The following is a 25,570-nucleotide window of genomic DNA, read 5'->3' as shown; positions in this document are numbered from 1 at the left end:
TCATTTCATTAAACCCCCTCCCCGCAGAGAGCAAATACCTATTTATAGTTTGCATTTGAGACTCACAGAAGTTATGTGACTTGCTGCTAAAGCCACACAGATGAGGTAAAATGTTTCACTAAAATTAACAGTTAATGGTCTTAATAAAACTATAGTCACCCCCAAAATTTCATGGCTGTATCTTCATTTTCTGAGTTAGACATTGGATTCTGTTCACTTTATTCGGAATTATTGAAGCTATTAAACATAAAATATTCCTAAATAAATCCAGCTTTATTATTTTTAAGGACATAGGAACTGGAAATAAGCCAAGAAGTTGTCCTTTGAAGGTCCTCAGTGGTCTGGTTCCAGGAAATGGATAAGAATGAGACTTGTCATTGACTGCGATCATTTGATGTATCTAAGAAAAGGTCTTAATATCTGAGACTGAAGCCATATTTTGGGGTTAATCACATATAGTCATTGGAAAAATAATTGCACATTATGTATGAAAGATTTTCAGAAATGCCATAGTCAGAGGTCTAGGAAGTATTTGAACTTCTTACCTTTAGTAGCTTCATGAGACCTTCTAACTGGACCATTAGCTCTCTCCGGCTCTCCTGGAGAGCAGACATTCTCTGTTCCAGCTCATCCTTGCGCTGTCTAAGAAAGAAGCAGTTGTCATCAGAACAGCATTCAACCTACTGAGCTGATCACATTTCTTAGTTTTGTGGCAATAGTGGACCACCAGGAAAAGGGCATCTCTGGAACTCTGATATGGTTTCCAAGCAGGAAAATGTTGTCAAATGAACATGAGGTGTATATTTGTTTGTTAGAAGTCATACTAAAATAGAATTAGGATCCTATTTGATATTGCACCCAATATGGTTGATTGCAAATCAACCATTTGATGAAATCTTTTCTGAATGCTTACTATGTTCTGGGCCCTGTGCCCTGCCATTGTCCTTCCCTGAGACAACAAACAAAAACCAAACTGTCACTGAAAAGGGTCAATCCCATAGATCCTCCAAATGCAGGGACCCTTTTGTAAATCTCAAAGGAAATACCGATACTTTAGTATTTGGAAATTGGATTTTAAAAGTTAATTTTTTCATTTCTTCCATTCTTCGTACACAATGCTGTGTCTTTCAGAGGTGAAATATCCAGAGTACAGAGTTTTTGTAGTCAATTTAAGTTTTCTGCTTTGGGTTTGACTTTATATAAAGCAAAGTCAGAATAAAGGAGTTCCTACACAATTGTTCTAACTGCAAATAACCTATAAGGTTCATGTTTGTTTAATTTTGTTTGTTTTGCAGAACTTCTATTAAGCTGTCAGCAAGAATGGAAACCACAAAGGACAATCTCTACTCTATCATTTATATTGACACTGAGAGTACCAAAAATACCTTTGAAAGAGAGAAAAGAAATGAAACAGTATGGGGAAGAATATTAATGGTTTACGTTTCTGATGTCTGTGTATGCTTTTCAAGTCAATTTCAAATCTATTATTTCATGATCATTAGTGAATTATGCACCCGGTTTTTTCCCCTTGCCCCAAAGGTTTCTGTCTGGGTTTGAGATGTTGGAACTTATATTTTAAAAATGCGTGGATGCTTTAACCATGGGTTAATGTATGAATGGATATGTCCAGTCTCAATGAGAAGAAGCACAATATTTAGTGGAGCTCGAGCAGAGACTCTGAAATGACAATATAAACCTGACAATATAAAAATGTCACGCTGACATAGGTCAATGACTCATCCAATTGAAAAGGCATTTTGTGGGAGGACAGGTTATGGATATTAATGAAACATTTCTAATTTGTTTTGATACAGACTTTCTCTAATGACTTATGAATTTAAAATTTGTAAACATGTCTCAACTCTTTTTGAATATATTTGTATTTTTGGCTTTTATTGCCACTTAAGGCTTTTTCTCAGAGCATTCCTTCCTTTGATTATCTTCACAACTGTCTCTTTTCTGAATCCCAAAGGACAAGGAACATCATGATTTTATAGACTTTAATGGCATTTTATACTAGTCTTTGTCTTCCAGGGCTACAACATTCTAATTTTAAAAGCCTTGATCCATTCAAAAATATTCTTCAATGACAAATCCACTGGCTGTTTTATCTTTGACCTTGTCTGCACTTCGTGTTCCAAATATACCCATGTTAGGGCTTGGTAGAAGGATAGAGAATGTTTCTGATGTATTTCCAGTTCTCTTGTAGATATTGCTCTGTAATTTTTGGATTTTTGGTCATAGGAGCACTTTGTGAAGAGGGTTGCAGTAAAACTCCAATATTGTAGTTAAGAAATACTAAGAAAAGGCATCTAAAAACTATAAGAGAAAGTTAACTGGTATTAATTTAGAATTAATCAGCAATAAAAAAACTTGTTTGTAATTTTTTCTCATAGTAGTAATCTTTCAAAACATGACATCCACTCTTTCTTTTTTAAAAGATCTTATTTATTTATGTATTTGAGAGAGAGCAAGAGAGCCCAGAGGGAGTGGGAGAAGCAGACTCCCCGCTGAGCAGAGAGCCTGAGGCAGGGCTTGATCCTAGGACCCTGAGATCATGACCTGAGTGGAAGGCAGCCACTTAACCGACTGAGCCACCCAGGTGCCCCTGACATTTACTTTTTCATGCATTTGATTAAATTCAATTTTTAAAAAATCACTTAATAATGTCTTTATTTAATCTTCTCTATAAGTATTTATTTAATCTTCTCTATAAGTGGCTACCAAATGTGGGTCTGATTAACACATTTGTAGTGTAGCTTCTATGGTTTCAAGTAGGAACAAGAAAACAAGGACTAAGTAGTAATTTTATTTGCACAGAGCTTAATGTATTACATCTCTAAAGGAATGCCTTTTATTCTGAGATTCTGCCAGATTATTTCTAATTTTGCATGTGTGTTAAAATCTACTTTCTCTTGGGGCATCTGGGTGGCACAGTTGGTTAAGGGTTTGACTCTTGGTTTCAGCTCAGGTCATGATCTTGGGGTCCTCCATCCTGGGATGGAGCCCTGCATTGGGTTCTGCACTCAGCATGGAGTCTGCCTGAGAGGCTCTCTCTCCCTCCCCTCCCGCCCCTCCTGCTCATGCTGTCTCTTTCTCAAATAAAGAAATAAAATCTTAAAAAAAAAGAAAAAACAACAACCCTACTTTCTCTTAGGACAATGTTGGGATAACAGGCAAAATTTTAATATAGATTGTCTATTAGATAATAAACATCAATATTAACTTGCCTGAATATGATGATGGTGCCATGGTTATATAAGAGAACATCTTTTTACCTAGGAAACATACACAGGAGTACTTAGGGGTAAAGGGTTATGATGTCTGCAACTTACTCTCAAATGACTCATCAAAAATGTGTATGCAATTGTTATATATTCACATATAAAGGAAGATAGAGAAGGATGTGGTAAAATGTTTGCAATCTCTAGGTGAAGTACAGAAGGACATTAATTGTGATATTCTGACAACTCTTTCCTAGGTTTAACATGGTTTCAGAGTAAAAAGTTAAAAAATATACTGTCATTCATGAAATGGCTGTGAGAAGAGACAAAAGAGTTTTAAAGATATATCACTTTGTGGTAAAACAAAAAGAACTTAACTTTATGTTGTTTCCCAAAAATAATGAAAAACTTAAACTGGTCTATTAAATTCAACTCTGGAAACCACAGACTTGCAGCAGAGATTACACTTTCCTCTTTAATTAATAGAACAAAAAAAGTCACCTTATATTAGCAAGTTTTCTTTAAGAATAATCTTATATACATTGAAAATAATGTAATTTGGGGGGTATAAAATAAAATGCTTATTTTTTTGGCAAGGTAAAGATACAGAAATTATACTTTTTTCCACTTTGAGATTTGTAGTGTGAAGTTAGTTGCTTCACAGTTGTAATAAATGTTTTCTTCATCCTACAAGATGGTATTGTCTTTGCAAACACAGTTCTTATCCATTCATCCCACAGACATCCATTCAGCACTTTTGTTTTAAGATACAGTAAATAAAATAATGAGTAGGCTATGGTTTTTACCCTTGGGTGAAAGAGGAGGAGAAATATATAAGTTCAAAATGATGATGGCGAGCATACAATAAAAATATGAAGAAATTGCTATATATGGTGATACCAAAGAAGATCCCAGTTCCAAATGGTGGAGGAAATTTAAGGAAGGCTTGCTAGATAAACTTACAAAATTTCCCTCAAAAACTCTACCCCACTGTAGAAGGGAAAGTCCTCAGGGACCATACGGAATGTTCCAGACCTTTCTCTGCTTCATTTGTGCCTCTTGATTGTCTGTATTCTTGAAGTTATTAGTAAAACTCAATACTGGAGTAAGATCTCTAATTCATGTGAGTCTAACTCACTGTATTGGCTCAATATGTAACTACCACCTTCAGGGGCTCCCGCTGTAGGATTAACAGCAATATCCTCAAGATGGTCTGTGAGGCCACACAGCATCACCGTCTACCCCTACCTACATCGTCAGCTCCATCTCCTACCATACAGCCCCTCCTTCACTGCATTCTAGGCCTATTGATCTTTCAGTTCCTAAAAAAGTGCCAGATGCGCTCCTGCCATTTGGACATGGTACATCTGGTTTCTCTCTTCCAGGGGACCCTTCCTCAGCTGTTCCATCCCCTCTGCCACTCCTAATCCCCATTCCCTATGTATCCATCTTTCATACTTCGACTGAAACAATCCTGCTTCATGGTAGACTTTTCTGATCGAAGTGAAGGGCAGGTTTGATCATTGTGTCTCTGTTTAAAAACAAGATTCCTTGTAGCACTTATCTCAGTTTATAATTATCTTCTTACTTGTGCAGTTATTTGATTTCTGTCATTCTCCTACCAGACCACGCATTCTGTGAGACCAGGACAGTATCTTTTTCAAGACACTGGGCATACTGCATTTTGGAAATATTTGCTGAATGAACTAAATGAATAATAAAATGAGGAACGATAAATCTGACAACAGTGTGGATGGACCAGAGGCCAGCAATCAACTGAGTGCTAACAGCCCAGCAGGAGATAATTAAGACCCAAGAAAAGGAGACGGAATCCACATGTGCTGCTCACTGTGTGGGATCTTGGGCAAATTATTTGGCTTCTGTGAATCTTCAGTTTCCGTATCTATAAAAAGAGTATAATAATAGTGTCCATCTCCTGGCTTTGTTATAGCAATTACCTGGGATACTATTTATAGAGCTTAGTGCATAGGAAGTGTCAGATTAGCCCACAGAAATGCCCATCATTTAATCCCACTTGGTTACCAGATCTGGATTGCAAACCTGGCTCTCAGCTTTTGTGTGGCTAATGTGAAAATGGAAATGTGATTATTTAGAAAGGTCATAAGGCTCTTAAGATAAAGATAAACTATGTGTTCATGAAAAGCAGAGCTCTGCTCCTTTGTCGCCTCACCTGTTTCCCAGCTGAAATAAATTTCTCCTTTGGTTTCTCAATAAGAGACCCAGGCAAACTGCAAGGGACAAAGGAGATCTCTATCAAAGAGCTCCCATGGTGGCTTCATATGGCCACCCCTCTGGGTGAACTAAGGCCAATGTAACTGGGCAAGAGGACATTGTTTTAGAGTTTGAAATGTCTAAAGAATAAAAGAATACTCAAAGGAGCCCTTTAAGAGAGGGATGTCAGGGTATCTGTGAAATCCCCAAATTGTGCAAGTGCTTAGCATGGAATAAGTGGTTTAGAAGTATCTAGAGAAATATCCAAGTAGAAGAAAAGTGTAGAATGACAGGCAATCAAATCCGTTGGGATTTAGTTGTCTCAGGCCTTAGGCCTGTGGCCACAGGTATGGGCCACCCGCTGACAGCGAACACCCCCAAATACTGAAGTTTCTCACAGAGCCAGACTCCTTGGCAAAGGTTTGGGCTCAGATGTAGGGAGTGCCCACAAGGCAGGGCCAGGAGGGTGTCTGGAATTATCAGTGCATTCCAAGAGAGCAACGTCGAGGAGGGAAGAAATATCATTTGGAAAACTATCATCAGTAACCCAGGCACATCTAGATGCCTTCCCAGAATGCATCATCCAAATGGAACCAAAGACTTTTGAAGGCAAATGCTAAGGAAGGGTCTGATGAAAACATTTATGAAAAATTCCTAGTCATCCATGCCTCCATCAGAGAATGGGACAACCAACAGAAGAGGCATAAAGAACATTTCAGGCAGAGACAAGGTAACTTGACGTGTAGATGAATGATTACTCTATTTCTAAGGTGGTTTATTCAGTTACATTTCTGTGTACATTAGACTTGCAACTCGTGAGCCCGGAGGGCCTACATAATCCTATTAGGCAAAGACTCTTTTGAGCAGCATTTACTTTTATATGCCTTTGAGGATGATGATATGAACTATCACTTTTTCCTTCTTTCATTGTTCATCCCTTCTGGGAGATGATGTAGCGGGATGTGCAAGGATTTCTAATACATCACCCTGAAGGTGGGACCAGAGATTCTGTCATCTGGAAAGGAAGATTTTCTGATTCTTACATTAAATTATTTTGTTATTGGAAGTATGACATGATCTCTTCACATCAAGCAGCTCCCACAGCTGGCAGCTTCCATAGATCTCCTTTCTATGACTCACACCTTGGGGGGACCTGCCATCTAGCCAGGTGCACCGGCCTGGGGAGAGCGAGCATGGAGTGTCGCTGAGAGCAGGCAGGGCCTGCAGCCTGCAGAGCCCGGACGTTAACATGTCTGAAGAGCAGGGCTGGGACGGAACCCCTAGAAACATCTATGGTAAAACCCACATGTAGCCATACAGAACCTGCTTAATGTAGTTGTATGGAAGAAGTAAACGGCAGCCTGATTCTGACAAGGGATTCTAAGAGGCATCTTTACTTCCTATCAAGAGCATGCCTCAGAGTTCCATATACCCGGAATGTACCCTGCTCCCAAACTGGAAGATGGAAGAATGTCATACTTGCTAACTAAAAGTGCCTCGTGGAATATGACATTTCTACGAGGCAATGGCTTTGAATTTATCCTTGTGTTGTTCGCTGCACAGATAGGTTTGAGCCCGTGCCATAGTCAAGGCATGGCCCTAAGCCAGCCTGACCGGAAGCCCTCAGCACCCATCCTTTCGCACATGCGCAGGGGGAGGCGCTGCGGTCCTTGGCTACTCTGCACTTTTCTGACTCCGAGAAATGCACTGAAATTCAGGGGCAGAACCAGATGACCTTCTAGCGTCCTTTCAGTCTCGTGTTTTCTGGTGCCAGACTAGATAACAGCAGGTGGTTTAAGTCATTTGCAGAGCAAGAAGCTATGAAGTCTGTTTTTTAAGCATGTAAAGCTATTACAGACCAAGATTCAGAGAAAATCTGCCTCCTTTTTATGGGTTATAGGTGAATTTTTAAGTGCAAAAGCCTGTGATGTTTATTTAGCTGTTTATGTGTTTGTTTTATTGATCACTTGTGTCATAACACTGTTGTTGACAGTGCGAATAACAACGAAGAGTTGAGTTCACCTGTTTTCCATGGAGAGATTTTGTTTCTTAAGAGTGCTGTTTCCCCTTCTCTGTGTCCAAGGAAAGAATATGAACAGCATCTCCTTGAAACCCCCCAAATGCCCGCAATTAGGGACATGCTATTAAAAGAGAAAAAGCACGTTATGTCAGCAGCTGTGGTGGCTAAGGACCGTTCTCTGGTTAGACGCTGTTGGAATTTTTGAAGATCCAGTCACTTGCATTTCCCCAGAGGCCTCGGGCTCCCTCTCTTACCTGAGGAGCCGGAGTTCTGCCAGCAGAGTGGGGTTTTGCTGGGCCTTCTCTGGAGTGGGCTGAGAAGCTTGTTCGTGCTCTAGCCGCAGCCTCTGGATCTCCTGTAAGATTTCTCTTGGGAGAGAGGAAGAAGGTAAGAAACTAGGGTCAGTCAACTTCCAGGATATCCAGGATACTAACACTGCGGTGGGGTCACCCCGCGTTTCGGAGCAGAAGCAAGCCTCTGTGACCACTGGTGTTTCCGAGCTGTCGGCTAGGGCGAGGTGGGCACTGATGGGGAAGGGTGGGCTGAGCTCAGCTCCCGCACGTTCAGACTCTGCACATGTTGCTGGAGCCTTGAAGCTGAGTGTTCTCGCCGGGACCTAATAATCTCTCCATTAAGTAATGTAATGCCGTGGTAATGTGTTCAGCTTTGAAAAGTGCACTGCTTCGGAGCAAAAAGTGTATCTTCCGATTATTGATGATCACGGTCTGACACCACAAAGTACTTGCAGCTACCAAGTAAGAGGTGCTTGGAGGGAAAATAAGGATAAATGGTGTTCATTTCACAAAACTAAATAACCCCATTCTTTCACCAAGAATGAGAGTCCTCTCATTGGATTTATCTGAGAAGCCCCCAGTTAGGCAAAATTCTTTTTCTTTTTCTTAACATTTCCAGCCTTCAAAATGGATCTCAGTGAGGGTAGCCCTTGAAGGGAAGGGCTTTTAAAAGGATTCGCTGTAATTGAGTGTGTGACATAAGAGTGCTATTGGCGTGACCTCTATCCAGGGTGGGATATGTCTGTCTATTATTGATGTTGGAGCCCAGGCTGCCCTGCACGGAGGTGAACATTAGGCTGGCCATAAAGGGTGGGTGACCTATGCAAGGCAAATTATCCCTAAGTGAGTTAGAAGCCATTACGCTAGGTTACAAGTCACTTATTCTTGGGGGAGGGGTCAGTCTCCCATCCAGCAAAATGCATAAGAGACAGCACCAAGGAATGAAAGGTGAACTTGGTGAGCAAGGCCGATGGCTTTCCATCTGAAAGGCTGATTTACAACGGCCTGCTTCATAAACACACCAGAATTAAGAAGCTAATTAGCAGTCACTACACCTCTTGTGGGTACAGTGAGAAGACTGAACTAAAATTCAGTTGTTTCTCATCTTCTTCTGTCCTCCTTGGTGTGCCATGGTGGAAACCTTTCTTTAAGAGAAAATTTTTATGGAAATTCAAAACGTCAAATGGTTAAAAGGGAGCTGGTCTGGTGAAAGAGAGGGCGGGCCCTGAGTTGCAAGCCCTTCCCTCCCCCTCTTCAGGCACCTCGACAGAGCCCCTGGGTCCTACAGAGCTCAGCCTGAAAATCAGTAAGCTGGGATTTTAAGGATCTCCTCCAGGGCTAACATCCCGATATTCTGTGACTCTCACTAGTTCTCCTTGGTGGTTCCAAGGACAGAAACATGACTCAGTATTTAGCTGAAGGAAGAGAGAGAGAGAAGCTGCTCTAATAAGGAAAATTATGGTAAGATATGTAAGAGCATTAGTACTTAGTTTCTACCCAAGAACGATGCTCTCGTCTTTCATCTTATTTTATTTAATCCTCAAATTATTTTATATGTGGGTACTGCTATTATCTGTTTCATGAATAAGGAAATCAAAGCACAGGCCAGTTGATTGACTCATCCACGTTCAATAAAAAATGGGTGGGAGAGGTGAAGTGAACTCAAGCTGCTTGGTTCCAAAGCTTGTATATATCTGACTTCCTCTGTCTTTGGTACTTGATCTGCCCGGTCTGACCTATGCAGGCTGTGACTTACGCAATATAATAGGAAGAGTCCTGCCACTCCTAATACCGAACCCAGCTGGCTCCTCCAGACGTGCTAGGAGGAAGCATTATCTTCTAAGGTCATTGCTGAAATGTCCACCAGGGTCGTCATCCAGTGAAGTGAGGAACTCTACCCTCCCCTGAAGCTCAGAGATCTGATTAGTGGGTTGTCACCTTGGAGACCACGAGATCCCCGGGGTGAATTCCCATAGTGCAGGAGTGGAGCCTAGAGAAGTTTCTGGGACATGGTTCTGGGTTCTTTGGAGGGCATGAGGCTGCTGGTTTAGTGAAATGTGTTCAGGATGGACTAGCTGCTCTTCAGACATGGGGCGGGGAACTCTATGGGTCATGAAAGCACTAAGGGACAGGACGCACTGCTCTTTCTGCCTTCTGTTCTCACGTCCCCTTCTTTATTCTCTCTCTGGTCCTACAACATGCATTCAGAGCGTACAGTATCCAGAAACATCCTGGAAACAAGCAGTAACAGTGGTAACCCGCAACAGCTGGGGCCATTAGGACATTCATTGTGTTTCTTGCTGATTCTGGAATTCCACATGGAGGCAGGTATTCCTGCCTGGGGTATCTCCTTCAAGGAAGTCCTGATTTCTCCTCATGCTGAGTGGAAGCAGAGGATTGAAAGGGAAAAGAAAGTGCCTTGGAGAGGTGGGAGAGCAGGTGAACACTGCAACCAAGGTAAGATATTTGTGGGCTTGGCAGTTTTCAGTTTAGTCTTTCTTTCCTTCTAAGAACATAGAAATGTGCCAACCAGGTTTGTAACTTCCTTTACATGTTTGTCCATAGAACCTTTTAAAAAAAGATTTTATTTATTTCTTGGACAGAGAGAGCAGAAGCAGGGGGAGCGGGAGAGAGAGAGGCAGGCTCCCTGATGAGGAACTTGATCCCAGGACCCTGGGATCCCAACCTGAGCCAAAGGCAGATGCTTAACGGACTGAGCCACCCAGGTGTCCCAACTACAAGCTTGCCATGAGCACACACTTTGATCCAAAAAGCCAGCGTGTCTAAGCAGCCTTACCTGTTCTTGTTTTCTAGCTCTGCGATCAGCTGCCTCTGCTGCTTGTTTGCATCAATGGTGAAGGAGATGTCGGGAGCACCCCGCTGTTGGGCCGGCTGCTGTAAAACACGTGGTGAACTATTTAACGTTGGGAAAGGAAGCGGCGTGTGCTCGAGGAGACAGAGATCATGAGGTAGGCAGACAGGAGAGAAAAAAACTATCTCTATCAAAACAAGAAAAGCAAATACATGAAGTTGCCATTGATCTCCTAAAGGACCAGCTTCTCTATGGACCTGGAGGACACCTCTGCAATGAAAAGCAGAACAGCATTCTTTGGACGGCAAATACACAGAACACAGAAAAAACAGTTTTGTAGCTTTTTTCTTTTAAATTATTTTTTTACTTTTACTTTTTTTTTTTTAAAGGAGTTTTACTTGTTATTTGTGAGAGAGTGAGAGAGAGAGGGGTGGGGAGGAGCAGAGGGAAAAGGAGAGAGAGAATCTCCAGGTGACTCTGTGCTGAGCACAGAACACAGAGCCTGATGCAGGGCTCGATCTCATGACCCTGAGATCAGGACCTGAGCTGAAATCAAGAGTCAGATGCTTAACCAACTGAGCCACCCAAGTGCCCCTTACTTCTTAAAGATTTATTTATGTATTTGAGAGAGAGAGAGAGAGAGAGAGAGAGAGAGAATACAGGGCGGGGCAGAGGGAGAGGGAGAGAGAGAATCTTCAAGCAGATTCCCTGCTGAGCATGGAGCCTGTTGCAGGGGTCAGTCTCAGGACCCTGAGATCATGACCGGAGCCCAAATCAAGAGTCTGATGCCCAACCGACTGAGCCACCCGGGCGCCCCTGTTTTATAGCTTTCTGACTTGAAGTCTTTGGGATCTATTTCACTCTTGCCGTCCTGTCGCTATTGTGACGGTTCTCTCAATATGGGTGGGTGTAAAAAATACTTCCCTATTGAGACACTTCTCTAGAATTACTGTTCACTCACTGTAATGGACAATTAAAAATTTCATAGTTTTAAAGTCCTAGTTACTAGGACTTTCTTTTCTTCTTCTTTTGGTGAACACACTTTTAGCATTTCTTTATTCATATTTATGTATTAAGTATTATTAAGTATTATTAAGTATTATTCATACATTACACCCTTCCCCCACATTCATGCCATTCCATCGTTCTTGGTCATGCAGCCGACTTTAACAATTGGCATATACACAGACATTGGTTTTTCCATATATATATACACATATGTATCCATGCACATACACACAAATTAATCTTAACAAATTATATATAGAGATATATATACAAATTAACTTCTGACTAAATACAGATATACATAGAAGTATGGTATATGATTATATAGTATATACATATGTATATATGTGTACTTTTAGTTGTAAAATCAAATTACTATTTTATTAAATGAGTTCTTTTACACAATATGAACATTTCTTACAATTATAAGAGGATTTTTTACAAGGATGGTCTGACTTTCAGATTTCCAAATAAGAGTCAACTTTTACATATGTATGTATGTTTATATATGTATATACATGTAATTACATACTGTATTTAAATATATGTATATATTTGAGTGTGGATTTAATGAAGGTTTAATTTGTCATTGTTTTATAAAAACAGGGGCAGATTATATGTATTTCCCTGCCCCTTGCTTTCCTTACTCTACAGTAGTAATTCCTCAATTGGATTTTAAACAAATTAAAAAGATCACAATTCATCTTTCCACCACAAAATGCCAAGATTTTAAAATTGGCACTGACTAAGCCTGCAAAGACAAGGAAAACCTCAGCCTGCTTTTTAATGTCCAAATACACGACTGTAAGAAAGGTTAAGCTTGGTAAAATGTCTAGCTTTTATAAAGCTTTTCTATGATTTTTTAATTAGCATTTCTTTTAAAACAAAGAAATGATCTATGTTGCTAATGAAGACATTTGAGGTCCTAAATGTCTTCATGGGTAGCTAAGTCTGGCATGTGGCATCTTTGACCTGTGATCCAGGTTTTCCCTCTGATTTCATTATGTAATTTTTTGTTTCTTTTATCTGTTACATATTGATAAAAGTAGAAACTCCTCTGGGGCAGTTGTGAATTGGAGTCATTGCTTTGCTCTTTCTATTAACTGATCAGGAATGATCCAGAGAAATCAGGGGGTGGGCTGGTGCAGAAATACGGTGTTGTAACCTCATATTGGAAGCTACGATTTCTGCTGTACCAGAACCACAGCTGGAGAGGGACAAAGGGAAGCTGTGGAAGACTCATGTGTAGGTCCTCAGGCCATCCAGTAACACCTCCTCAGTCCTGCTGTGGTAGCCCCGACCATTAGGATAACAGTGAACATGAATGACAGCCTCTCACTCTCACTCAGACTACTTACCGAGGAAGTGGACTCTGCCGCCAGTCTTGCTGCGTACCTGGCGATCAGCCTGTGCTCTTCATCAAGCCGGTTTGAACTTTCAAGCATACTGTTGAGAACAGAGCAAGAAGGAGACTGTTAGGGAATGAGAAAGATTGATGGGTTCCTATCACTGCCAGGGGGTTTTGCTATTTCAATTTTTCAGTGCAAAAATTTGAAAGCTCTACAAAACCCTGTTAGGTTAATGATCTCAGACTTGGATTCATGACATGATCTACTATGTGGCCAGGAAGTTCCATTAATAAATCCTGTCTTCAGTCGATTCAAGTCTTACTAAGAAATCTCAAAAGAAGAGTGACTTTACTCATCAACATGTCTCATAAAAGAATATTTTCTCTTTAATTTTATCGCCTGTAACATTTTTTACTTATATATCAGAAAATATGGAGGAAAGACACAATCACCCTTCCCCCAGTTGTGGGGTGCCTGAATGGCTCAGTCTGTTAAACATCCAACTCTTGATCTCAGCTCAGGTCTTGACCTCAGAGTTGTGAGTTAGAGCCCCACATTGGGTTCTACACCAAGCATGGAGTCTGTGTAACCACAATAACAACAACAACAACACAATAATTGTGGTCAGCCTGCGGTGATCACCACCTCCTGGTATTCACAATCCTCTTCCTTGGGTATGGGCTGGGCTTACTGGCTAGATTTTAATGGATAGAATAGAGCAGAAGTAATGGAATGTCACTTCCAAGATTAGGCTATAAAAAGGACTTATGGTTTCCATCTTGAGTATGGTTTTCTCTCTCTTGAGCTCCTTTGGATTCCTTGCTCCATGGGAAGCTAACTGCTTCCCATGTGATAAGGAACTGAAGCTAGCCAATAATAACCTTATAAATTATAGGTGATAATAGGTAGAGCCTTTAGATAAAATAACAGCCCCAGCCAACATTTTGATGGCAACCTCATGAAAATCCTTGAGCCACAGGCACCTAGCTGGATTCCTGACCCACTGTGGGATAATAAACATTTGTTCCTTTAAGCTGCTAAATTATTGGATAATTTGTCACGTGGCAACAGATAACTAATACAAATAGTTATCAGTAATATCAGTACTCAGGTAACTTGCCATTTTATATTTACTTCTAGAAAAATGGAATTATAGCAGTGGCTTCTAATGACATTAATTGTTTATTGTCTCACATAATTATAGAAATTGTTCATAGTAGAATAAGAATGATCTGAGTCTCTAAGAAACTAAAGCAAATAGAAGCATTATCAACTCTCCCAAATTTCAGAAGTCCCTTCACTCAAGACTAAGTTTTGCATGCCATTAAAACAATTCTATGAAACATACCAGTAACATCAGTCTTGTTAACTGACTAGTTGATTATAATTTGGCTTATCAGTTATTTTGGTAAGTATTGGGTCAGAATCAAGATTAAAAACTAATTTCTCTCATCCCTAAATATATTCTCCTCCATTTATATTTCCTACCTGTTAATCTTAAGCCTGTTTCTTAAAGAAAAAAAAAATCAATACTCATGATTATACACTGAAAGTAATACACTTCTATGCCAATATTAAGGTTTTAAGAATTATCCCTTGTAAAGACTTGAATCCATATAGAGTAATATATGGTTATATTGTTTATATGTATATTTACATAGAAAGTAAATACGCAACATAGTTTTTAACCTTGTTCTAAAGTGAGATGAGTGAAAATCATTATGTGTTTCCACAATATTGGCTATGTCACTTTGTCACTTCCAAATAGCTTTCCCTGGTTGGCTGAATTCATTACTGTAACATTTTCTTTCTTTCTTTTTTTGGTCAGTCAGAAAACATTCCTGTCTCCATCATCTCTGCTCCAGTCTACACTCTGCACGTAGGCTAGCTACACCTGTTCTGATCCTGAGTACTTCCCCTCTAGATTTAGCTCTTTTCTCTGGGCTATAATAACTATCTAGAACATTCCCGAATATCTGCATTTACTAAATCACTTCTCCATCCTCAGAAAAAGTCTTCTCTTCCCTTTTGCCCACATGAGATAATGCATGTAAAACCCATGGTTACTATGATGCCTAGAACCATTAAGTGCTCAAAAGTCAACTATTGTTATTTCGCCTCTTAAGTAACCTCCTCAGATTCATTAATGATTCAGGTCTCCTTCAAAATGTCATGTCCCATCCAACAACCATGCAGAGTAGGGCTTCTCACACTTTAGTGTATGTACTTATCACTTAGGGATCTTATAAAAAATGTAGTTTCTCATCTATAGTTGGGGGGTGGTGACAGGGTAGGTTGTGGGGGGCAGAACCTGAGAATCTGCATTCCTAAGGAAACTTCCAAGATACGTTGATCACATGAAATAAACCCCAAATGCAAACCACAGATGAGAAATAATATGAGTATTTAACTGATATCCATATAGCTTGTATGATATTTTGTAAACATTCCTTAAAACAGGAAATTCTAGATTTCCAGGCTCACCAATCCCCATAGACTAAGATTTCAATCAGCATACAAAAGACTTGGAATAAGAAAATAACTGTAATAGCAAAGGAGTTAGTTCTGGAGAACTGATGCTTTAAAGCAAATGCTTGTCTCTATAACACGTCTGCCCTCCGCAGTGGTTAAAAATAGTAACTGAATTTCTTGTTATAGCTTTAATAAAAAAAAAAAGTTACACTCTCTTCACTTTAAACCTAAAACGACTCCACAAAGAAATAATTTAATTTGATTTTAATATGTTTATCATTTCTGGCTCATATTAGAAATAATATGCCTAATTCAGCACAGTTGTGTAGACAACAAGGCCCATTGCTCTAAGCCCGGGGCAATGATCCGTTTGCCAAAAAGTGACTTTGTCAAAAACATTTGTGAGAGTTTTGATAATTAAATAATAAAAAAAAATGATAAAACCTCATGATAAAAGTGTCTTTTATCATGAATGACCAGCAAGTATAAATAATGTAAAGGTTACATTAAAAAAAATCCTCTTGGAGACACAAGACATGAAGTTATGGGATCCTGTCTCGTAAGCTATAAGTCATCCTTCCATGCCTTTCCTCCCCCAGCCCTGAGTGAATGAGGGGTGGAGTGATACATTACCCCTTTGTGCACACACACGATTTATGAGTCCACATGTGCCATTTCAGTATGTTCAAATTATCCAAGGGTGAATGAGGCATTCCTCTGATAAATTCCATTATTTCAAGACTTCAATTACAAATAGTTGAAAATGAATGGCCAATAATCCCTAAATCATTAAAGAAATACCAATTCTAACGCTTTCTCCGTCTCTGGCTATTCATTTCAAGACTTTATAATCAATAATCTTGCTACAAGACCATGATGAATTAAAAAGTGGCTGCTGTGTCGACTGCATTTCAGAGCAGGGCAATCTGTTATTCTGAGAGCTCTCCACTTTCTACCTTAAATGCATGGCCATTGTGTGTTGCTAGTGATTTCAAAATGGCGTTCTAGGCAACTCAAGTGGCCTCGACAGAGGTGGGGCTTACTACCTTGTGATTTAGCAAAGATTTCTGGGAACCTAGGGTATGTCCACAATTCTTTGGTTTCTCTGCAAGCCTATTCTGACTACCCAGGTGGGACGATCAAAGAATAATGCGGTCCAAAGGGCAGCAGAAATACTTTCATGTTTTCCTCATAATATTTTCCATCTGTCTGAATGGGTGAGAGGAATTTTATCAGTAGAGATTTATTTTTAAGGTCATTAGGCCTCCTGTACCATTCTTCTATTAAAATGCAAACAAGGAGGAGGAAGGGTACTGTCTGAGAAGGCATTCCTAGGTGCTCCGAAGTGGAGGATTACTCTACGAGGTTATATCCTACCTTTCCAGTTGGTTGAGAGCAAAATGCTCTGGCAGTGGAGCCTGGTTCAGGCCTTCAGCAGTGAGTGAGCAGAAGAGAGTCAGGGTGGAAAGGAGCAAAATGAATCTGGGGCCCAAGACACGATTTTATGGGATTGAAGAATGGGGGAGGAAATGAACTAATTCTCAGAGCTTCAACTGTTGGCTCTTGACTATTTTAAAAGGAAAAGACAGGAAATCATGAAATGGCAATCTTCCTGGGTAGTAATAATAAAATTTACCATGATAATGGCATCTCTTTGCCTTCAAACTCCTTTATCAAGACTCTGACTTTACCAGTTCACTAGGTTGTAACACCAACGCCACACATTCTACCTTCTTCAAACTCAAAAATTCCTCCATTTTCTTCTATTCCAGGGGTCACTAATGTGCTCCAGGCCACTGTCATCTGGAATTAGCATACGGCCTTCTCAACAGGTTCCTCTCATTTTAGACTTATTCTTCCCTCTAATTCATTTTGCATCCTGTAGTCAATGAGCTTGTAAAAATGAATTTGGGGGGCACCTGGGTGACTCACTGGGTTAAAGCCTCTGCCTTCGGCTTGGGTCGTGATCCCAGGGTCCTGGGATCGAGCCCCACATCAGGCTCTCTGCTCAGCAGGGAGCCTGCTTCCTCCTCTCTCTCTGCCTGCTTCTCTGCCTACTTGTGATCTCTGTCTGTCAAATAAATAAAATCTTTTTAAAAAAAATGAATTTGGTTGTAACATGCATAGAATCCTTCAATGGGTTATTTTTCAAACTCCTCCCTAAGACTCAGGATGTCCTACATAATCTAGCTTCATCGTTTACTCCCCCACCCCCACCCCAACTGCCCCCAGCACTCTAGCAGCCTTCCCCAGTTGAGTTCCTCAAGGAGGAGTTCCACATTTTCTCTCGGCTCTCAGCAATCTCTCCTTCCTCCGGTCACTTCGACTTGGCCAGTTCTTCTTCATCAGGTTCTTGGCTTTACCATCCATTTCCCACCCTCCCTCTGACCTCTAAATTCGGGTTATTGCTCCTCACACAGCCAACGGCACTCAGCACTGTCTGCCCTTCCTGTACCTGGTACCCTTCCTGATTTAATAGCCTTTTCACTTGTCTTACTCCTTCACTAGACTGTAGCTTTTTTGAGAGAAAAATCTTTCAATCATTTCACTGTTAGATCTTGAATGTTTAGCACAGAGCTTGGAACACAGCAGGACATGCCTAAGCGTTAGGGGGACAAAAGAACAAATACATGTTAGCTCTCTTTGGCTCCTAGGGTCATGGACTTTGGACCACGTTTTCTATCTCCTTGGCTCTGCATGCATCCTCAGCACTGAGAAAATCAGAAGGGTACAGATAAAACACAGCACTGTAACACCAGCCATGCTGTCTAAAATCACACAGAATTATTCACATTTGGCAGAATGAGAATCAGGATACAATCAATTGCTGTGTGTGATTTCCCATCTGCTCTTTCTAGGTGCTAAAGTTCATAGAAATGTCATTATACTCTTTTATATTTATCATCAGATCTTCCCCACCCTGAACCATGGAAAATTCTCTTTGGTTCACATTTTATGGTTGTTGTTTTAAAGATTGGGAAAATAGATGGTATCTGGAAAAGGTAAGCTCCCATTCAGAAGAAATGCTTACTCTTAGGGATGAATACAGGTAGGAATGTTATCTAAGGGTGTGTGTGAAGTGGGACTGGCTCATTTCTGAATTCACAGCTTAGCCCTCTTAGATACTAGCTGTGTGACTTTGGGCAAATCACTTAACCTCTCTGTGCTTCAGTTCTCTCACCTATAATATGGGGGATACGGTGAGCAGTGCCAGGGCACATGGTGAGACTATGAAAGTATTCTTTTTACTTTTACCTTTTCTTTCTTTTTTCCCCCAGAGATTTTTATTTATTTTAGAGAGAGAGAATGATAGAGAGCAAGTGAGCGAGGGGAAGAGCGGAGTGGAAAAGAATCTGAAGCAGACACTGTGCTGAGCACAAAGCCCCACGCAGGGCTCGATCTCACCACCCAGAGATCATGACCTGAGGAGATATCAAGAGTCCATTGCTTAACTGACTGTGCCACCCCAAAGCCCCTACTTTACCTCAAATGGTGTAACCATTTTTGCACCATCATCTCCTTATCTACAAGTTAGCTTTTGCTCACATATGATTGGTTACTGGCTAGTATTCTAGGGTTTACCAAGAAGAAGAAAGTGCAGTTAGTTGAATCAATGAAGGGTTTTACAGAAACTCTAGGGGAAATTCACATCTCCAAAATCCTAAGCAAAGGGAGGAGTCTGCTAACAGTGACAGCATTCTCTTCTTTCTCCAAAGCTGCATATTCCCGTTAATTTGTCACCAAATGTCCTTTTCACGCAATATATCATTGTATCAACCAACATAAGAGAACAGGCCCCACATATTTCAGCACACTTAGAGAAAGCATACTCTGAAGTTGATCCATTTAACCATATTGGTGAACGTCCATGAGCTATCATTTGTTTTCTACCATATTATAATGGACAGGTTTACAATATGAGATTTTAAAATCTATTTATTGTATGCCTTTCATCCTATTCAAAATCAGGCAAGGAACGAATATTTTGTTATTCCCATGCGTCTGGTACTACACTAGCTCATTTGTACCAATAACTTCCTCAGATTGGGAATGTCTCTCTTGTTTCCCATGGAAACTTAAAATGTATTAGAATCTATCACCGAGAAATGAACTCATCTTAAAACCAATTTCTCATCTGAGTATGGTGAGCAAACCTCTGTGGGTACAACGCAGCCACCGCAGTTATGTGCACAGGTGGCGTGGCGCTCTTCAGATTCATATTTCTAGAATCCTACGGGAATAGCTTTCTCAGAAGTCTAGTTTTAAATTTTTTAAAAAGATTTTAATTTATTTATTTGAGAGTATGGGGGAGGGGCAGAGGAAGAGGGAGAAGAAGCATACTCCTGATGAGCAAGGAGCATGACAAGGAGCTCAATCCCAGGACCCCGGGATCATGACCTGAGCTGACGGCAGACACTTAACTGACTGAGCCACCCAGGCGCCCCAGAAGTCTAGTTTTAGAACTGAACTCATAAACATTTTACAGAACAAAAGGAATAGGGTTAACAAGGAAACAAAAAGTCATAAATAAGAGACACTTTCAGTGAGTGTAGGTAATACCTTTTTTTCTTTCAATAGGCTGCAATACATTTACATTTTCCAAATCAGCCTTTACTGAAAAGGGCCAAGTTTTAGCCTACACATTAAAAAAAAAAAAAAATCCAATTTGGTGGATTTAGTGTTGAAGTGGGTCACGGACTGAACTGTGTCTTCCCCAAAATTCATGTGTTGAAGCCCTAAGCCCTAGTGCCTCAGAATGTGACTATATTTGGAGTTAGGGTTTTTGAAGAGGTAAGTAAAGTAAAATGAGGTTTTACTAAGCCAACATAAGTGGTGTCCTTATAAGAAGCAGAAGAGAACTAAGGATGTTTGTGCACAGAGAAAAGGCCATGTGAGAACAAGGCAAGAAGGTAGCCATCTGTGGGCTGATGGGAGAGAGACCTCAGGACATATCACACTGTTGGTACCTTAGTCTTGGACTTCTAGCCTCCAGAATGGTGAGAAAATAAATTTCTGTTGTCTAAGATGCAGTCTGTGGTATTTTGTTATAGCGGCCCTAGCAAACTAATACACAGTGAAAGAGATCAGAGAACATTGAAATTAAAAAAAATTTTTTTCCCAATATCACTTTTAGTTTAGATGTTTTTGTGGGTTTTTTTTGCCCCCCGCCCCGCCCCGCCATTAGCTGCTTTCCTCATGTCAGTGAATTGCTGATGCTTGTCTTTATCCAAGTTTACCACTGTTCTCTGTGTAAAGCTAATACTTTACTTTTTCACCTACTTTATACTCCTGCACTAAATGTTCAATCTAAGGGCTAACTTATAATAGGTGATTTTTTTTAAGTAGCAAAAATATTCATTTTACAATTAAAAAAGATTTTCTGAGAAGTCCTAACAACTTTGTTTAAGGTAAGAGGGAATTTTATACCTATAGCACCATCAACATCCCATGATGTCAAAAGATATTTTTTGTGTACCTGCTGTGCAGTAGGCACTGTGGTAGGTGCCAGAGATATGGTAATGAACAAGTTAGAGAATCTCCCTGCTCTACAGAGAAGGCAGCTGGTAAACCATTCAACCAACCAGCTGACCAACCAATGGTTACAGTCACAGTAAGAATGAAATAAACATTATGCCATGACAGAGATTAGTATGGGAGGCCTCCTTGAGGAGATGCCTTTAATCTGAGTTTGGAAGCCAGAGAAGTAGCCTTTACATACATGTAAAGAGAATCAGTGCACACATGTGTGGCTGGACAGGGCAAGGGTAAAGTGGGAAGAATGTTCTTGGCACAGGGAAGAACTAGCATCATGGTCTTGAGGCAGTTTTAGGAACTGTTTTTAGGACTGATTAAAGTGGATGCTGCTAAGTATTGGGATTAAGTGGGAGAAATCCATGAGACTGGGACTGAGATAGGACAGGGCAAGGGCTGGATTGGGCACAGGCTTGTAGGCCTGGTGAAGGCTCTGAGTTTTAAACCAAGTGCAGTGGGAATCTATTAAAGGGTTTTAAGCAGGCAAGCCAATAAAAATTTAGACCTCATATATGAAACCTAGAAATGGCATCAAATATATAATTTCCTATACTTGAGAAAAACATAAAAAAAAAAAACAAATTTTAACCTATTTCTATGCGATCAGGGGTCTAATAACTAAGTGACAGGAATTGGTCATGACATCAAAGAATGGACAGGAGCCTTCAACTGCACTCCCTCTCTCCTTTATACAGGGTTTTTTTCAGAGCTGAGAGCAATATGTCAGAAGCTTATGAATATGGCAAGTATTAAGGATATAATTATGGGTACAGTTAGAAGTTCCAGGCTGGTTTCCCATCTTTTTAGTCTGCCTGCCCCAATTAGTCCCTATAAACCTCTAACAAGGCCAGTCCTTGATGAACTTTAGGGACAGGCAGAAAAAGCCCTCACCATATTACATTTTAATAACCCTTCTCCCCCATTGGAGAAGATGGTTGAAAACCATTAAGGCTTTTAAAACTTCACTGAATTAGGAAGACAGCAGGAATTCTCCCTTGAGCTACAGTGAATTGATGTGACTTATTTGACATCAGAACCAGCAAGGACACAGAAGTGTTTCTCTAATTTCTCAGTAGACTATTTACAAATGAGTCAGTTTCCCATTGTATTAAGTAGTTAATATGGGGAAAAGGCTCCCACACAGACTTAATCAGGAGCATATATGAATAATTACAAAACAAATATTTTAATTAAGAACAGCTATTAGGTTCCTGTTTGTAGACCATCTCATGAAGGATGTAGAGACAGAGAGCCTGAGGAATGGGGTGGAAAACAGATGGGACCCAGTGTCAGAAGACCTGTGTGCAAGCACTTGATAGCATGTGACCTTGGATAAGTCTCTTAACATGTCTAACATTTTCTTATCAGTGAAATGGAATTAATAATCTCCAAACTTATAGAGCTTTGGTGAGCAAATAATGTGTAAGAAAGGGCTCTGTAGTTTTTGAAGAACTTCATAAATGTAACATTTATTATTCATATTCTGGCTGCCATGATGAAATACAGGGACTAAAGACAAAATTCTTGCTATTTTGAAGATTGTAATTAAAATGGAAAACCACAATGTGTAGACTAAATACAGAAATGATAACTTTAACAACCACCATTCCTATTAGTAGTATGCACTCAAATATCTGTTAAAATGAAATAAAAATAATGTAGTAGGATTTGCGGGGCACCTGGGTGGCTCAGTGGGTTAAAGCCTCTGCCTTCAGCTCAGGTCATGATCCCAGGGTTCTGGGATCGAGCCCCACATCAGATGCTCTGCTCAGCAGGAACCCTGCTTCCCTTCCTCTCTCTGCCTGCCTCTCTGCCTACTTGTGATCTCTGTCTATCAAATAAATGTAGTAGGATTTGCAATTTCAGGAAACAGGTATGCAGTGGGGTAGATGCAGTGGGGAGTAGTGTCTAGAAAGATTCTAGAAAATCTTTCTGGGGGGGAGCACGTGTTTATGTAGGTTTTATAATAGGCAATGTAGCATGATTAGGAGCTTGGGATCCAGCAGATAATGGTTGAAGTCTGTGATCTACTGTTTCATAGCTATGTGACTATGGGAGAGTCACGTAAACTCTGTAAATTGATACTTTTATTTATCTATAAAATGGGGAAGAATGCATTTACTCTATGGGCTTACTCTAAGGACTAGGGGAAGTTATATAAATAAAGTTTTTATACAGTGCTTCGCAGGAGGCATGTGCTTTTAAAAATGGTAGTTTTTATGACTATTACACTTTCATATCTCACCAGAGTTGAAGGACAGTGAAGCATTATTAGCTATTAAGATGACAGAGAAGGTGAGAGATCACTACATCACTTCCATAATCATGGCCGGTGTAGGGAATTGTTAGGATCTAATTCAATACAGAGGAAAGAGAAGAAAAATGAGAAATTCAAAAGAGAAGTTGGAAATTTCTAAGGACAGAAAAAAGCATACAGAAATTTGGAGGGCAGCACCTCTTAACAAGGAGCTTGCTTTGCTGATCGGTCTTAAATTCTGCTTTATTTTCAAAATAAATATCACCTCTAGCTTTCATTAAGTAGATGTGAGGTGTCTCTGTGGAGACAGTTTTACTGTCTTAAGTGACCATCAAGCCAATATGATCAATCACTTGAGTAGGGAAAACGACTGGTAGCAACGAACTGGGAGCTTTTCTCTTTGGAGACTTCTTTGTTACAAATTTAATTAAGAAAAGGTCAAAGAAGAGTGGGAGAAGTAACTGGAGTGTGTTCAGAATTAGCGGGGAGAGGACCCAGTATAAGACCACGGCTTTGCCTTCAGACATGATTGAATCTGTAACAATAATACTCTTCTTTGAGGAATGTCAATACATTTTGGGGGGGGGTGTAATTCAGTATTTAGTTCTGTTGTCTCAGCTGCCATATAACATTGGGGATCCAAACTCATTGGGAATAAGATTAAAGCAATCAATCTTCTCTCTCACAGTTTTGAGAGGCTGAGAGGTAACAAAGAAGTGGAACTTTTGGATCTACAAATTTGGCAACTTTGAACAAAGAGGTGGGGTCAGCTGAAGAGAGCTTTTTATTTTTATCTTCCTGAGGTGTAGGATAAAGTATACAATGAAACTAGTGTGCTAGTTATATTTTTTTAAAAATACAAATTAAGATAAATATGTAACTACTAATAGAGGTTCATCGATGTATCACCTAAAATCATCTCATGTACTAATTTTTAAAGAACAGTTCTATTCATCAGGAGCAGGAAACAGTTTAGGGAGGAGAGTTCTAGAAAAAGAGGTGGTTAACAATACCAAGTGATGAAGGAGATTAGGACTGAGTAGTGGCCATCACATGTTTCAGGGATGCTTTTTGTGAAATAGTGGAGGAAAGGAGGCAGGCTATTTTAAAGGCAATTTAACCCATAGGTTCACTTAATATCTATAATGGCAGACAAAACAACAAAACAAAACACTAGCCCTTAGTTCAGAGAAAGTTAGAGTTATTAAGCAAAATTCAAATATTTCTAAGGAACTGGTTTGCTAAACACATTTGCAAACACAGGAATCTAAACTAGACTGAAACATATGATACATAGTCTGTCCACTTATTTTCATTCAAATTGCAAGTGTGCATTTCTTATCAAAACCAAGTAACTTCAACCATTGGGAGGAATCTCCTAGGTTGCAATTAAAATAGAGAAAAACTGTACGAATACCTTTATCCAAATATGCAGGGCTATCAGAATTTACACATTTGACACACACCTGGACATAAGCTCTGCATATTCTTCCACTTGAAAGCGGACTTTATGAGGACGGTTCTCCAGAAATACTGGTAAGTCGGAGAAGAATTGAAAGACAATTTTTCCCGCTGTTATCATTAAGGAAATGATTTCCATAGTATGATCCCATCCCATCACTTTCCCTCTTTTCATTTCTATCTTAAACGAACAGAGCATTGTCCTCCCAATCAGCAGAGACATCCACGACCTTGGAATAAGACAAATTCTTGCATCAGTGTTGTGTGGTAATTTGACATGGCACGTGTAACACAGAACTGACTGGTGGAACCCAGAGCCCTGCGTCCACTGAAGGCTAATATAGAGCATGGCCTCCCCTTCCACCAGTTTTCCCTTTAGCTCTGATGAATTCCATGGTACATGAATGGGAAGTATCCAAACTAACATCATGAAAGGCGTCTTAACTGAATCAGTTCAAAAATGACTTAGTGACACCTGTGGCATCCATTTGCCCCTTTGCTGAGACTTCTTGATGAGGGATCAGATTGTTACCCTCCCTAATGACAGTGAAGCAGCCAAACCTGCACTAACCATGATGGGTTGTTCCGGAGCCTGTCGACATACAACCCGATGAGAACATGTTCATCAGCTAGCCTGTCTGCCACATTCAGGCTGTACTGTATCCTGAAACAGGGCAGGAGGAAGAAAGGGTGTTGGTAGGAGAGGCGAACAGAAGTAAGCAGAGTAGGTAGGAGTGAGTTGTGATAGAAAAGGCATTTAGAAAACCAAGCAGGTAGAGGAAAAGTTAAGTTATGTTCTATGAAAAATCCAAGCAAAATCCAAGCAACGAAATACACAATTCCATTTCACTAATTAAAAAAAAAAAATAAAAATTTCCATTTAGGTAAAGTAGCTTTTAAGAAAACAGAT

The 25,570-nt window shown here is 40.1% G+C and overlaps 1 protein-coding gene across 6 annotated transcripts in view; it reads right to left on the bottom strand.

The window, feature by feature from the left end:
• LOC111142434 (dystrobrevin alpha) overlaps positions 1-25,570 on the bottom strand; it is a 258,816-nt gene that overhangs the window by 26,156 nt on the left and 207,090 nt on the right. For 4 of the 6 annotated variants that reach the window (XM_022495554.1, XM_022495555.1, XM_022495556.1 and 1 more), the window contains 5 exons: positions 25,232-25,324; positions 12,948-13,035; positions 10,567-10,664; positions 7,731-7,844; positions 546-642 (listed from right to left, as the gene is read on the bottom strand). In XM_022495554.1, the coding sequence (XP_022351262.1) occupies positions 546-642; positions 7,731-7,844; positions 10,567-10,664; positions 12,948-13,035; positions 25,232-25,324 (490 nt within the window). The remainder of the gene's footprint in view (positions 1-545; positions 643-7,730; positions 7,845-10,566; positions 10,665-12,947; positions 13,036-25,231; positions 25,325-25,570) is intronic. The other 2 variants (XM_022495558.1, XM_022495561.1) reach the window with 2 other exon arrangements.

Source organism: Enhydra lutris, unplaced genomic scaffold (assembly GCF_002288905.1).
Source record: "Enhydra lutris kenyoni isolate GAN:26980312 unplaced genomic scaffold, ASM228890v2 scaffoldscaffold8, whole genome shotgun sequence".
NCBI lineage: Eukaryota > Metazoa > Chordata > Mammalia > Carnivora > Mustelidae > Enhydra > Enhydra lutris.
Note: the sequence above shows the minus strand (reverse complement) of the source record. Positions and strands in the feature narration are given on the sequence as shown.